The sequence below is a fragment of the Danio rerio genome, chromosome 4, assembly GCF_049306965.1.
Source record: "Danio rerio strain Tuebingen ecotype United States chromosome 4, GRCz12tu, whole genome shotgun sequence".
Lineage (NCBI taxonomy): Eukaryota > Metazoa > Chordata > Actinopteri > Cypriniformes > Danionidae > Danio > Danio rerio.
The window spans coordinates 59,720,437-59,734,668 of NC_133179.1; the positions used below are offsets into that span (position 1 = coordinate 59,720,437).

At 33.9% G+C, this 14,232-nt stretch overlaps 3 protein-coding genes across 8 annotated transcripts in view; 1 reads left to right on the forward strand and 2 right to left on the reverse strand.

The window, feature by feature from the left end:
• Window positions 1-14,232, reverse strand: part of LOC137491106 (uncharacterized) — a 1,257,671-nt gene that overhangs the window by 763,389 nt on the left and 480,050 nt on the right. The window lies entirely within an intron of this gene.
• The window catches only part of LOC100329723 (uncharacterized), a 399,138-nt gene that overhangs the window by 337,919 nt on the left and 46,987 nt on the right, over window positions 1-14,232 (forward strand). The window lies entirely within an intron of this gene.
• Window positions 1-14,232, reverse strand: part of LOC137491131 (uncharacterized) — a 246,822-nt gene that overhangs the window by 127,484 nt on the left and 105,106 nt on the right. The window contains exons 3-4 of one of the 3 annotated variants that reach the window (XR_012402560.1): window positions 6,196-9,196; window positions 2,793-3,086 (exon numbers count right to left, since the gene is read on the reverse strand). The exons of 1 other annotated variant lie outside the window; for it this stretch is intronic. Coding sequence is in view for 1 of the 2 variants with exons in the window: in XM_073948592.1 (XP_073804693.1) it covers window positions 7,992-9,196 (1,205 nt within the window). In the remaining variant the exon portion in view is untranslated. Of the gene's footprint in view, window positions 1-2,792; window positions 9,197-14,232 lie in introns of those variants that run through there. One more of the 3 variants, XM_073948592.1, reaches the window with a different exon arrangement.

A 14,232-nucleotide genomic window follows, 5' to 3' on the forward strand; every position in this document is an offset into this window, starting at 1 on the left:
TTCATCTTGTTATTTATAATTTATAAATTAACTATAATCCTATTTGCTGTAACAACAGGCTAAACACAGGATGCACATCAATACACGCATATTTTTACAAATTAATTGAAGGATTAAATTATTTCAACAATGATAATTTTCTACATAAATATGAAAATCACTATCTTCATGCCTTCTTACCTCGGGGCTTGGCCCCCTCATCAGACAACAATACAACATTTTTTTTTTTGCGATTCGTTTCATAACCGAGAAAGCATAGCTACGATGTGATGAAAAACATGGTTTTGGCAAGCCAGGCTCATTTACAATCTTGAATAAAGTATAAAGTTACTGCTTTTCTTTGATCTCTTGACTCGCGTGGCCGTGTGTCCCTGACCTGTGTCAACGATATTGAGAGGTCAGTAAAACTGAACATTTCAATATCTCGACTCGAAAGCCGTGTAGAGTTCTGTCAATTGACGTGTTGTCCTTTTTCCATTAAAATATCTCAAATGATCATATGTGATCTCCTCAACTGACAAGGGAAAAACGTCAAAAACATACTAGATGCTTTAAACTGTTGTTAGTGACAGCACAATACAATATTGAAAATTCTGAAATCAATAATGATTTTTAAATAAATATTTGTCAATACTAGATGTGTTAAAGAGCAGGTCATTGCACACACATAGGCATATAGAGCACTATGATAATGCTAAACACCATGTGTGTCAATTAAAACACGTTATATGCAAATTAAACTCTGAACAATGTTTTTGATAGGCTATAAATGATCATGTATTTTTCTACAAGTAAGATAATATGCAAAGATGTGCTGTTAAAAAATTTGTTCATATTATAAAAATAATTTTAAATATAATTTTTTTTTAAAAATCACAAAATATAGAAAATTGTATCAAATGTTGATATTTATTGAAGGTATCATCTCAAAGTTTGAAATTCCAGCATTGTGAAAACACTAGTTACAATTATTGTAAACAATATTATATGCATTAAAAGCAATATGAGGGTTTCTATTGCATGTATGTTTGACATTTAAAATTAAATTAAATTAGAATTAAAGCTCTTTTCAACAGCAATTGTTTCTAGTATCTTATTAAAAGCATATTTAGTTTTTTAATTCAGCTTTTGCCAATCATAAATGATTAAATGTTTTAATTAAGGAATAAAAAGGTTTTTTATATTGTTTGTAAACTTACAATATGAATAAATTTAGTAATGTGTAAAAATAACAATAAAACATAGCAAGAAAACTCCTTATGGATAATTACTAAATTGTAAATGAATTGGCAGTAACAATTTACAATTTTAATTTTTTTTAGCCGAACATTCTATTTGCTATAAATGCTAATATCACGTGACACTGAAATCAGGATTAAAATATTTTTAAATAGTCTGATATGTGATTTTTATTAGCAGTATTATTATTATTATTATTATTATTATTATTATTATTATTATTATTATTATTATTATTATATGCATATTTATATTTTTTTAATAAAAAAAAAAAAAAAAAACGATTTGTCCACCTGTCAGGTTTTGGACCATATGGGGCACAGCATGTGTATTTTCAGTTTTTTGACCACACTTCATTATTATTGCTCAAGTAACAAAAAAATATTGCGCCTTGCCACATTACGCCAGGTGTGTGATAGGGCCCAATGTCTTTTGTGCTCAGCAGAAGAAATTAATTTTAAACCCCTTTAATTTGAACCAAAGGGTGAGTAAATGAGGAGATGATGTGATGGGTGAACAGAATTTTCAATTTTGGATGAAATGTTTTTCTCCATGGTTATTGTTCGACTAAAAACAGAATCATGCTTAAATGTATAAGCAAGTTGTCATGTAAAATGGCTGTATCAAGCTGTTGAGAAAAAAGAAAAAAAAAACTCATTAATACATTTCATAAACTAAAATCTTGTTAAGATTTTCTTTGTTTATTTTAATGTGCGTGATATTCTTTTTACTTCTTGGTGAAACTTGGCAAAACACATTTTCTCTGTCGCAGATCCATCACTTGAACCACATCAGTTATAACGTAAAACGCCCATAAGGATGCTCTTAACTGGGTGAAGTAACTACTTTTTCAGAGAAGAACCCATAACTTCTTTGTGCAAATTATATTGTTTTACACGCACACGCATTTAAAACAAAATTCAATATTAGATTTGGTAAAAACATGTCCTCACTTTACATATTAATTGAAATATTTTAAATGGCACATAGGGTTTGCTTTACTAATATTGAAAAGTTAAACATTACATATTCTATTCTAAAACATATCACTTAAGCTAATACGTATTCTAGTATCATATAAATAATAGATAAATAAATAATTAGGCTATTTATTATAAAATGAAATGTAATATTTATTATTTTTTAGAAATGAAAAAAAATCATACTTTAACAATAATTACAATATGATGATAATATTAATAATTATTATTAATAATAATAATAATTATTGTTATTATAAATAATAATAAAATATTATTGTTGTTGTTGTATTTGTTGTTGTTATTATTATTATCATTATTAGGATATTGAAAAGCTCTGTTTCGTCGTGTTGTTTTGGTGACTCTGTGGTGTAACTAAAAAGTCCACAAGTTTTTCATTTATTTTTGTGCTCGGACTTTTAGGGTCATCTCTTTTTTTTTCTGGGTCTCTGGGGCCTTTCTTGAAGTTCCTCATTTTTATTTTCTGCACTCTCCAGTTCTGGGCTTTCCTCTTGTGGAGTATCCACATCACTGTCATTGACTGATCCATCCATATGATTTTCAAAATCAAGATTACTGATTGTACTGGGAAAATTTACTAAAGGTGCACAATGTTACAATATTACAGTGCTTAAATGTAAAAACAAACTTAGCATGCATCATTTTTAATTATTACATTACTACATTTAATTACATTACCATAAAAAGTACCTTCTATTCTGTAGAAATACATTCAGGAAAGAAATAGCTGCAGCATATTTCCATTTCTGCTGACGTGTTGCTCCAGAGCCACTTGGCAACTGCTGCCTTTTTTCCACTTTATATAGTTGTCACAAAGTGCCTTCCATCTAATCCTGCACTCATGTTCTGTCAAAAACAGAGAAAATAACGTTGATATTATTGGTTATTTTACAGGTATTTGGCAACAGGAAACTCAGTCAGAACAATTGCCTTTCATTATTCTTTGGGGGAGAGCACAGTGGCTAAAGCCATCAAGGACACATGTGCTGCAATTAACAGGAACATGGCACTTACACATTTACCAAGACCTACTGAAGAGGATTGGAGGAATATAGACCTCCTTCATCAAAGAGCGGGTTTTATGATAATTTAAAACATTTTATGAAAGAGCTCGACTCAAAAAAAGAATTAATATTGGTTGGAGATTTTAATATTAATTGGACTGAAAAGTTACAAAGAAAAAAGTTTCAGGAAATAGTAAGCAGTTTTGACCTAGTGCAGTTAATTCAGGGGCCTAGTAGAATTACTTCATCATCTGAAACCCAAATTGACTTTTATTGATTTTTAGCAATAAACCGGAAAGAGTAACAAAGTCAATAAACGTATTAACAGCGATATCAGATCATAATCTTATATTAGTGGTAAGAAAACTAACAAATCATAGGTTTTTATATCAACAAGATAAAAGAAATGTGTTAAATGTTATACCAAGAAAGCTTAAAAATTAATTTGAAGAGGAAATCAAAAAATTAGATTGAAGAGAGATATTATCTACAGATAATCTAGAAGATGCATCTGAGTGTTTAATTGCAGAAATTAATAAAACCAAAAGTAAATTTAGTAGAAATATCACCTTCTCTAAAAAAAAAAGAAGCAAAATTTACCTTTGTTAAATGAACAATTGTGGAAATTAATGAGACAGAGGGATCATGCCCTAAAGAAATCAATTAAATCAGGGTTAGCCCATGATAAAAGAACCTTTTAGCAACTGCGTAATAAAGTTGTAAAGGAACTAAGACAAGCAAAAGCAATATTTCTTATTGATCTTATAAATAATGCAAAAGGCAATAGTAGGGAAGTATAGGAGAATATTAATAAAGTGCAAAAAAAGATAACTATTAATAATAAAGCCATTGAGTTACAATCTCAGGGACGTTTAATTCAAGATAAGTATCAAATTGCTAGGTTATTTAATAATTTTTTTATAGATTCAGCCCAAGATTTGGCACAAGGATTTAGTTTTAGAAGTAAAGACATTACATTACCAAATTATGATTTTACTGTTTTTAATATTTCTGAAGTATCTGAATCTTATGTACAAATATTTTTAAGTCAACTTAAGAGTTCTAGAGCTAAAGATGCCTTTGAATGTGACTCAGCATTTTTTTAAAAGTATGCAAATGTTTTTAATACACCTTTAACTCACCTTGTTAACTTATCAATAAGACAATCTTATGTTCCAAGTGCCTGGAAGTCAGCAGTAATAACACCCATATTTAAGACTGGAGATCCTACTAATGTGGTGAATTATAGGCCTATCAGTATTTTACCAATTGCCTCTAAAGTAATTGAAAAGGTTGTTTGTAATCAGCTGGTAGAGCATTTAAATTTAGATAAATTTCCATTACACACTATGCAGTTTGGATTTAGAGCACGTCATTCTACGGAGACAGCAAACTGTTACTTTATTGAACAAATTAAATCCAGTCTAGATAGGGGTGGAGTTGTTGGGGCGGTCTTTCTTGATTTTAAAAAGGCCTTTGATAATGTTAACCACAACATACTTTTATCTAAATTATCAAGGTTTAATTTTTCTGTTAACGCATTATCATGGATGGAGTCATATTTAAAATCAAGAAAGCAATGTACAAGAATTAATGGTGCATGCTCACCATACATCAATTGTAATTTTGGAGTTCCACAAGGATCAATTCTTGGACCAATTTTGTTTAGTTTATACATTAATGATCTGCCTACAGTGTGTCCAGAAGTTCAGGTTCAAATGTATGCAGACGACACGGTAGTATATACTCACGCTAAAACCAAAGAACATGCTGCTAAAAAACTAACTGCTGCACTGAAAAAGGTTTCAGATTGGTTATATCGTTCATGTCTTACCCTCAATGTAAGTAAAACTGTGGGAATGTTTTTTTCAATTAAGAAAAATGAAGAGCATTGCTCAGATATTTTAGTTAATGGAGAAGTAATAAATATTGTTGATCATTTTAAATATTTAGGTATAATTATTGACTCCAATTTAAATTTTAAAAAACACATTAGGAAGGTTTCCAAAAGTGCTAGAGCAAGCCTGAGGATCTATAGAAACATTAGGCATCAGTTACCTATGGCTGCTGCTAAACTTTTCATGAATACAATGATTTTACCTCATTTATCTTATTGTGCTACAAGCTGGTCGCATACGAACATTACAACATTAAAACCATTGTATGTTATATATAAACAAACTGTTAAAATTTTAGCTAAAAAGCCAAGGAGCTATCATCATTGCAACTGTATTGCACAACAAAAATTACTAACATTCGACAGTTTCTTATTTTATGTTGATGTGTGTTTAATGTATGAAATATTTCATGATCTTGCACCACCACCCCTCAAACAATGTGTGATTGTCTGCAAGGACAATATAAGACAGACTAGGTCATCTGTTAGAGGTGATTGTTCAGTTAAACTTAAGAGAACTGCTTTTGGACAATCAGTTTTTTCAGTTAAAGCAGCAGAAAGATGGAATAAAATACCAGTGTATATCAGAGAGAGCAGCACTTTTAATCGTTTTAAAACTGTTCTTAAAATCTGGCTAAAACAAAACCAAATATGCAGCCACTGATTTGATTTCATTTTATTGACAATGATGTATTGTATTTATTGTACTGTAAGTGTATATTGTATTTGTTATAAGTGTTAAATTTGTTACTTCCTGCCCTGGGACTACATATGTAAATTAGCTTTATAGCTAACTCTGGCACAACATGTCATGTTGTACATTGTCCCAGTATAAATAAATAAAGTAAATAAATAAATAAATAAATACACATGCGTAGCCAAATTTACGTGCATAAAACCAAATTCACGTGCGTAAAATATTTATTTATATTCACAAAAAAATTTCACGTGCACAAAATAAAAATAAATTTTTTATAAAATACGTTTCACAAATGCAAAACACCATTTGCAAATGTATAAGAGTGTACAAAAAGTTTGAATGTTTAAAACTTACGAGTTCATCCTGGATGAGAATGTGCAAATCCTCTTTCACGTACGACTCCCCCTGGATACGTGTGTGTGTATTTTTGAGACCTGCCAGAGTCAGGACTACTCGTACCTTTCAGCCAATCAGATGAGAGCTGTATTCAACGAAACCAACTCTGCGCTTCTTTTGCGCAGACTGTTCCTCTCCAGCATGGTGAACGGAGAAAGCAGCAGTCGCACTTTTTTTTTCATTTATTTATTTATTTGACCATATCCTCACTCTTTTTATCCATTATTTTGCCGCAGCTCCGCTTTTCTTTTTTTCGTTAATTGTCTGTTAAATAAGAATAAGAAATCATTCTGTTGCTGAGGGCCATTACAGTTTAAAAGAAAGAATGGTATTACTTTTGGGGCAGAAGGAAAATTTAATTAGAGACATTGCCATGATTAACTCTTCGTTAAAAAGCCCAGAAAGATAAAGTGCTCTGATAAAAAGTGTCAGCTTTTCACACCAGTTTGCAGTTCTTCACATTGTCTAATTTTTCCCATGTGGGCAGTAGGGTGGAATCTGTGCAATATATTATGCAAATAAAATGAATTTTCATAAATAAAATTATTCTTAAAAGTCATATTATTGTATGTGCTGTGGAGAAAAGGTGTGTTTCAATCCAGCTTTTGCAAGTATATTTATGTTAAAGATAATATGTGCAATATATATTATTATAAAATTAATAATGTTTGGGAACATTGACACAGCCATAATGTTCTTATGATACAAACACAGATTAAATAGATCTGGTCATGAAAATGTTTGTACTAACCATACTGCACATTTTTATTAACTAAACAATAAATTATTTCTGCTGCCCAGTGTGAAAGATATTTTTCAGCTCAACTGGATCAAAAATTCACCAAAAAGCTGTGTTTGAAATCGACACTTTGGACACTGAACTTTTAGCAGTTGTTCAATTAACAATATTTTTTTCATATGTTCCTGCTCTCAGCTGTTTCTACTATTTGCTGATGATAAAAAAAAATTATTAACTGAAGTGACCTTGAATTAGCATTTTGCACTTTAAAAATTTATTTTTGTTCATTCAATTAAGATATTTTATAAAATTAAAAAATGATATATCGGTATCGGTTCGTACTGAAAGCTGCAATATCGGTATCGTATCAGAAGTTAAAATGTTGTATCGGGACATCCCTACATGAGAAAATGTTTTGTATGTTTCATGTAATGTGTGCAACTTTTTGTCCAATTCTGTAGACACATCAGATTTCAGATGTACAGTTTCTCTCCAGTGTGAATCCTCTTTTGTGTGATTCAGATGTGTTAACTGATTAATCCTCTCGTCACAGTGTGAACACTTGTATGGTCTCTCAAGTGTAAAACGTCTGGTGCAGTTTCAATTTTGTAATAAAAGTCTTCTCACACTCAAAGCACAAATACTCTTTCACACCAGTGTGGATCTTCATGTGTTCATTAAGGTTTGCTGATCGGTTAAAACTCTTCTTACACTGAGTTCATGTGAATGGTTTCTCCCCAGTGTGAGTCTTCATGCGTTTATTAAGGTCTGAGGAGTTACTGAAACTCATCCCACGCCAAAGCTGCGGTCACACTAGAGTTTGAGCATGCAAAATTCTGTTGTATGGTGTTGCGAAAAGGAGCGGGAACAAACAAGATGATTAGACATTAAAAACAGTGTGCGATTGGAACATTTTTTTAAATTTCCGTCCAGAGAGGTCATGTTTTGATCTTCGATTGGTCTCACAGTCTAGTGATGCGATTTCGCAAGTCAGAGTCCGTCAGAGTTTCGTAGGTCATGGTTTCTCTCCGTTGTGGCTTACCATGTGTAGATTAAGGCATGATGATTGGCTGAAAATCTTCCCACACTGAGTGCATGCATATGGTTTCTCTCCAGTGTGTTTCCTCATGTGTCGATTAAGGTGTGATGAGCAGGTAAAACTCTTCTCACACTCAGTGCATGTGAATGGTTTCTCTCCGGTATGGATCCTCATGTGTAGATTAAGGTGTTCTGATCGGTTGAAACTCTTCCCACACTGAGTGCATGTGAATGGTTTCTCTCCAGTGTGGATCCTCATGTGCTTATTAAGAGATGATGATTGGCTGAAACTGTTCCCACACTGAGTGCATGTGAATGGTTTCTCTCCAGTGTGGATCCTCATGTGTAGATTAAGGGATGATGATATCCTAAAACTCTTCTCACACTGAGTGCATGTGAATGGTTTCTTTCCAGTGTGGATCATCATGTGTTTACTAAGGTTTGATGAGCAGTTGAAACTCTTCCCACACCGAGTGCATGTGAATGGTTTCTCTCCTGCGTGGATCCTCATGTGTAGATTAAGGGATGTTGATAAGCTAAAACTCTTCCCACACTGAGTGCATGTGAATGGTTTCTCTCCAGTGTGGATCCTCATGTGTTTATTAAGAGGTGATAAGTGGCTGAAACTCTTCCCACACTGAGTGCATGTGAATGGTTTCTCTCCAGTGTGGATCCTCATGTGTAGATTAAGGGATGATGATATGCTGAAACTCTTCCCACATTGAGTGCATGTGAATGGTTTCTCTCCAGTGTGGATCCTCATGTGTAGATTAAGGGATGTTGATAAGCTAAAACTCTTCCCACACTGAGTGCATGTGAATGGTTTCTCTCCAGTGTGGATCCTCATGTGTTTATTAAGAGGTGATAAGTGGCTGAAACTCTTCCCACACTGAGTGCATGTGAATGGTTTCTCTCCAGTGTGGATCCTCATGTGTAGATTAAGGGATGATGATATGCTGAAACTCTTCCCACATTGAGTGCATGTGAATGGTTTCTCTCCAGTGTGGATCCTCATGTGAATCTTAAGTTTGCTTTTGCTTGCCAAAATCTTTCCACACTGAGTGCAGGTGAAACTATTTTTGTCTCTCCTTTTCAATATATCATCAGTCTGTAAATGAGTTTTTTCCTCAATTTTAACATGATGTTCCTCCTCTTTACTCCTCTCCTTCTCTTCAATTAGGTCTGAAATAAATAAATAAACGTTAGTTTTCATTAAGTCTTAAAAACTCTCATCAAAACACACACACAATGTAATTTTGATGCATGATAAATGTAAAATAAATCAGATCATAGTTTGTTTGGTACATTAACGTGTACACACTTAAGCAGATTCCAATCATCTTCATTTATCTAGTGCTTTTACAATGTGAATTCTGTCAAAGACACTTAACAAAGAAGTTATAGTAAATTGAAACCGTGTCAGTCCAGTTTTCCAAGTTTCTCATAAAAGTAATTTTGGTCATATTAATAAGACACAGATTTGAAAGCTGTTTGTAGCTGACGCTGATTGTTCAGCTTGTAATGTTGTTTATTGTTTTGAATTTCATTATTTGAATGTGTATTGGTATATGTTTGTTACTAATTTCTTTGTTGCCGGTTGGCTTGAGTGGAAAGTCACATGATTCTCATTGATTGATTTAACCTGCGAGAGTTTGTATGGTCACTCAGGATAGTGAGATCTCAATGCAAGCACCTGTTTAATGCTCCTGCTTATTCTAGAGCTGGTTATCAGGCTAACACGGTAAACTAAACATTGTTTTATATATTATTAGTTTATTTTGATGTCCTTTTGTGTTTGTGTGAAACATTTGGTTTGTTTATTTGTTTATCTTTTAGTCTTCCCGGTGTTCATTAAATGAAACGCATGGTGGACATCAGTATTTGGAAGCGTGGACTGTTTAATAACCGGCGGGTAGTTACACTGTTAATGGCCTATTTTTATTTGTATATATTTATAATTACAACAAAATGACAGGGAATACTTGTTCATTCTGTGCCTGACTGGCTAACGCATCAGAAAAAAAAGTTCTGAGGTAACAGCTGAACAAACAGCTGAATATTTACCTCTCAGACATGAGACATATCTGTACAGCATCTGCATAAAGGCTGGAATGTGCACCTTTCTAAAGATGTATAGTAACGAAGTAGAACTACTTCACTACTGTACTTAATTACTAAAAGGCAGTATCTGTACTTCACTGGAGTATTATTTTTTTTCTCCTACTTACACTTTTACTTCAGTACATATTTTCAATAAGTTTAATACTTTTACTTCGATAAACTTTTTATGTGCTGCATCGTTACTCGTTACTAGGGGTGTCAAAATGATCGATATTGGAACAGGTTATTACGTACTAACGTCATTCATCTCCACTGCGCGATGTCGCAATACTTGGACGGAGGCGAGGGTGAGTGAAGGCTGCACAGCACATGAGCCACTATTTCACTATACAGAGAATTGCTGTAAAACTTCATCTTTGCCTCTCTCTCACTGTGTACATTTGACCTTTTGCGCTGGCTTTCCTCTTCTCTTGTCTAAGCGATAATATTGGATCCGGACACAAGCGTGCCTTTGGTGCGAGTTTTCTCCAATGTCTATTATGGATTACCTGTGATAACTGCGTATTATTTGTATTAAAGTACTGGCACTAGGGATGTAACAATATTGTAAATACCGTCATAGTAATTTTTTTCAATATTACTGTAGGCGCATGACTCAATAAAACTATATTTCTGAGAAAAGTTTGCTTAGGCAAATGAAGCGAATGGGAGGTAGCGGGAACTACAATTCCCATCAGCCTAGGTGTGGCCATCATTCTTTCCGGTCTGTTGTTACTACAGATCCAGTAATGCGGAAATGGAGTGTGTTGCTAGTAGAGGGGAAGAAAAAGAGCTGGAAATGATCGAACCTAAAGCGGGTTTTAAATCGGATGTGTGGAAAAATTTTGGTTTCTTTCTAAAAAGATACGATAAAGGAGAAAAGGTGACAGACAAAGAAAAAAACAGTATGCAGGCACTGCCAGACTATGGTAAAATATAAGTCGGGGAATACGACTAAAAACAGTCATGGTGACTGCAGAACACAGCACACTTGTTAGATTGATGCAGACATTGACTTGTACCATAAAGAAGCCTCTATCTCACTCATGGCTTGTCCTCTCAAGTGGTGGAAAGACATTGCACAATGTTACCCACTGCTGTCTACCTTGGCTAAATCATATCTCTCTGTCCCCGAAACCTCAGTCCCAAATGAGAGGTTTTTTTTTTTTCTTCTGTTGCCGGGGACATGCCCAGAGATCCCAGCTTTTACCAGATTATAGTTATATGATAATTTTTCTTAAAAAACCCATCTCTATCTAAGTGAGTGACTGATTAAATGTTGAATGTGATGAGTTTTCAACAATACTAAATTGAAACTTTATTTTTTTTATATGGTTTAATAGTTTTTTGTTATTAAAATTGAAAAATTGAAGTTCTTGTTTCAAAACTTACAGATAGATGGCTAATTTGTATGTCATTGATATGTTCAGTGCTAAGGTAAATAAACACTTTTGGCACTTTTTTCGAGTCTTAGTAGTTTTAAGTAGTTTTGTTTTTACTGTAAATTATTCAATAAATACCGTACCGTGCCATTCATACCAAGGTATTATCGTACCATAAAATTCTGATACAGTTACATCCCTAACTGGCACTCTTGCTAATTGTATTAATATTTATCACTGAGGGGTTCATAATTATGTTTCAGTGTATTACGGTACTGTAGTGATGACATCATGTTGTTTACGTTTTTAACGTCTAGGGCTGCAACTAATGATTATTTTAATGATCAATTAATCTGTTGATTATTTTTTCGATTAATCGGATAAAATAAAAGCCCTTTCCAACCCTTTATTCAAAAAAGCTCATGCCTATAATAACAATAATAATAATAATAATAATAAACTGTTTTCAATCCAAATATGTAAATGTTTTTAAATGAAGATACTTACTAGACACATGAAATTCCATAAGAAATCACTTAACCTCAAACTTTAATGATAGTTTGCTTAAAACAAGCTAAATTATTTGCCAATGGGGTGAGAAAATTTATCTTAATAAGATATAATCTCAAACAGCATCACTTCGTTTTCTCATGCTATTTTTCTTGTCTGGTCTTGATGTAAGATTTTTTTAGATATATGAACTGGAAACGAGACAAAATGATTAAGAAAGAAAAGTTTTCTGCAGTGCAGCTATACATGACAACAGATGGAAAAATTAATGATCCAAAACAGATAACATTCACACACTTGCTCATCATGTCATCAACTACCTGATATTCCAATTCACATAAACGTGTTGTAAGTAATCGTGATTTATAACGTGAGATGGACGTCTCCATGTTTACTTGCGGCCGCTGCCTCATTCATAAAAGCAGAACACGCAGGATTCAGCAGGTACATTCATAAGTTACTCCAAAAATACATGCAAGTAAGTGTTTGGTGAACTTAGAAAAGCCTAGATTCAACTTTATAGTTACTTTCACGATGTGTAATGTGTATCTGATATAAATAAAACACATCAGCAAATTATATTTGAATGGATTGTTAGACTTTTATGTGTGTTTTACAAACTCTAAATGTATTGTTTTACTAGTACTTGTGTGTATTTACATATCTAAAACATAAATGAAGTATTAGGTAGTTAAAATGCTGCATAATTGTGATAATATGACACGTCTTTCAGCGAAGTTAAGTTGGTTTTGTTTTCGAAAAAAAAGCAGCACTTTTCCAACAGTCCCTTACTGAGAGCTCTCCTCAGCGCAAGCTCTTTGGCTCAGCGCATATTGCAACTGCTTAAACGAAGCAGTGCTCGTAATATCGAGCAAAAAAATAAATGAAAAAGACAGCTGTGAAACATAACCTGCTTTGTCTTTTTGTAGGAAACACAGTTTAGATCTTTATAGGGTAAGAGTTTTTTTGTGTTAATGCTGTCTATCAGTGTCAGGAATACCGAAAACAAAACCTGCTGAACCCCGCTGTCTTTCTCTAGCTCAGTGCCAGACACAAAGAAACCAGCACCAGGGACTTTGTAGAATTCTGTAGTGATTCTTCCGCATCATCCCTGTCTTCTTGAAGCGCTGAACTCTGTATCAGTGCGCAAGAGACGGAGAGAGGCCTTGTTCAGTCCGCTCCGCTCCATGTTCTTTTTTTTCTTATCAAATGTCTCCTGGTCGCGCAACACAACGAATCGATTATGTAATTCGTTGCCAATGCTTTTAATAATCTATTTTTATCGATTTAATCGATTCGTTGTTGCAGCTCTAGTCTCCACGTTATACTGTTGATAAACAGAAGTGTTACCGTCTCGTGTTCATGCTGTACAGAGAGAGCATGTGAAAGTGAGTAATAAAAGACGCTGATGAAACGATTTGTTCTGTCTAGTGCTTAAGCTACGCACTCCAAGCTCAACAGGTTATGGGCCCCAGGCAGCGAGACTAGCGATCGTTTTCAAGAAAGCAAAGTTAACGCGACGTATTCAGGTGCAAAGTTAGCAAAGATGGTAAGCAGAGCGGGAGGATATCTAGCGCCGCAGTTTATGTTCGATGGATCAGAAGAAAAATTCGATCTATGGGAGACGAGATTTCTAGTATATTTACACACTCTGAAGCTAAAAGAAACTATATTGCATCAGCCTACTGATGCTGAAGCGGAGCAACTAGATGAGGACAGACGGCAGAGCGCTGATTGTTATGCTGAACTGATCGATGATAAAAGCCTTTCACTGGTAAGACACAATGCTGCCGATGACAGGAGAAAAGCCCTAAAAATACTGAAAGAGCATTATTCAGGCAAAAGTAAACCACGCATAATAAACATGTACACAACATTGACACAGCTGCACGAGTGACAGTGAGAGCGTTACAGACTATTTGATACGAGCAGAAAACAACTTTACAGCTCTAAGAAATGCTGGAGAATTAATGAGTGATGGACTACCCATAGCGATGGTTCTCCGAGGACTACCGGATTCGTTTAAGCCACTAGCCATCCACATAACACAAAATGAAGACGATGTCACGTTTACAGTAAAGAAGTAAAGTAAAGGAGACTCCGAGTTTATGAGGAGACAGAGAAAATGAAAGTTGCAACTACAGACAATGTGATGAAGACCTGCACGAGACAAGGGCAAAGCTTTTACAAACCCCACACAAAAGATAGAAAAGATGAAGATATACA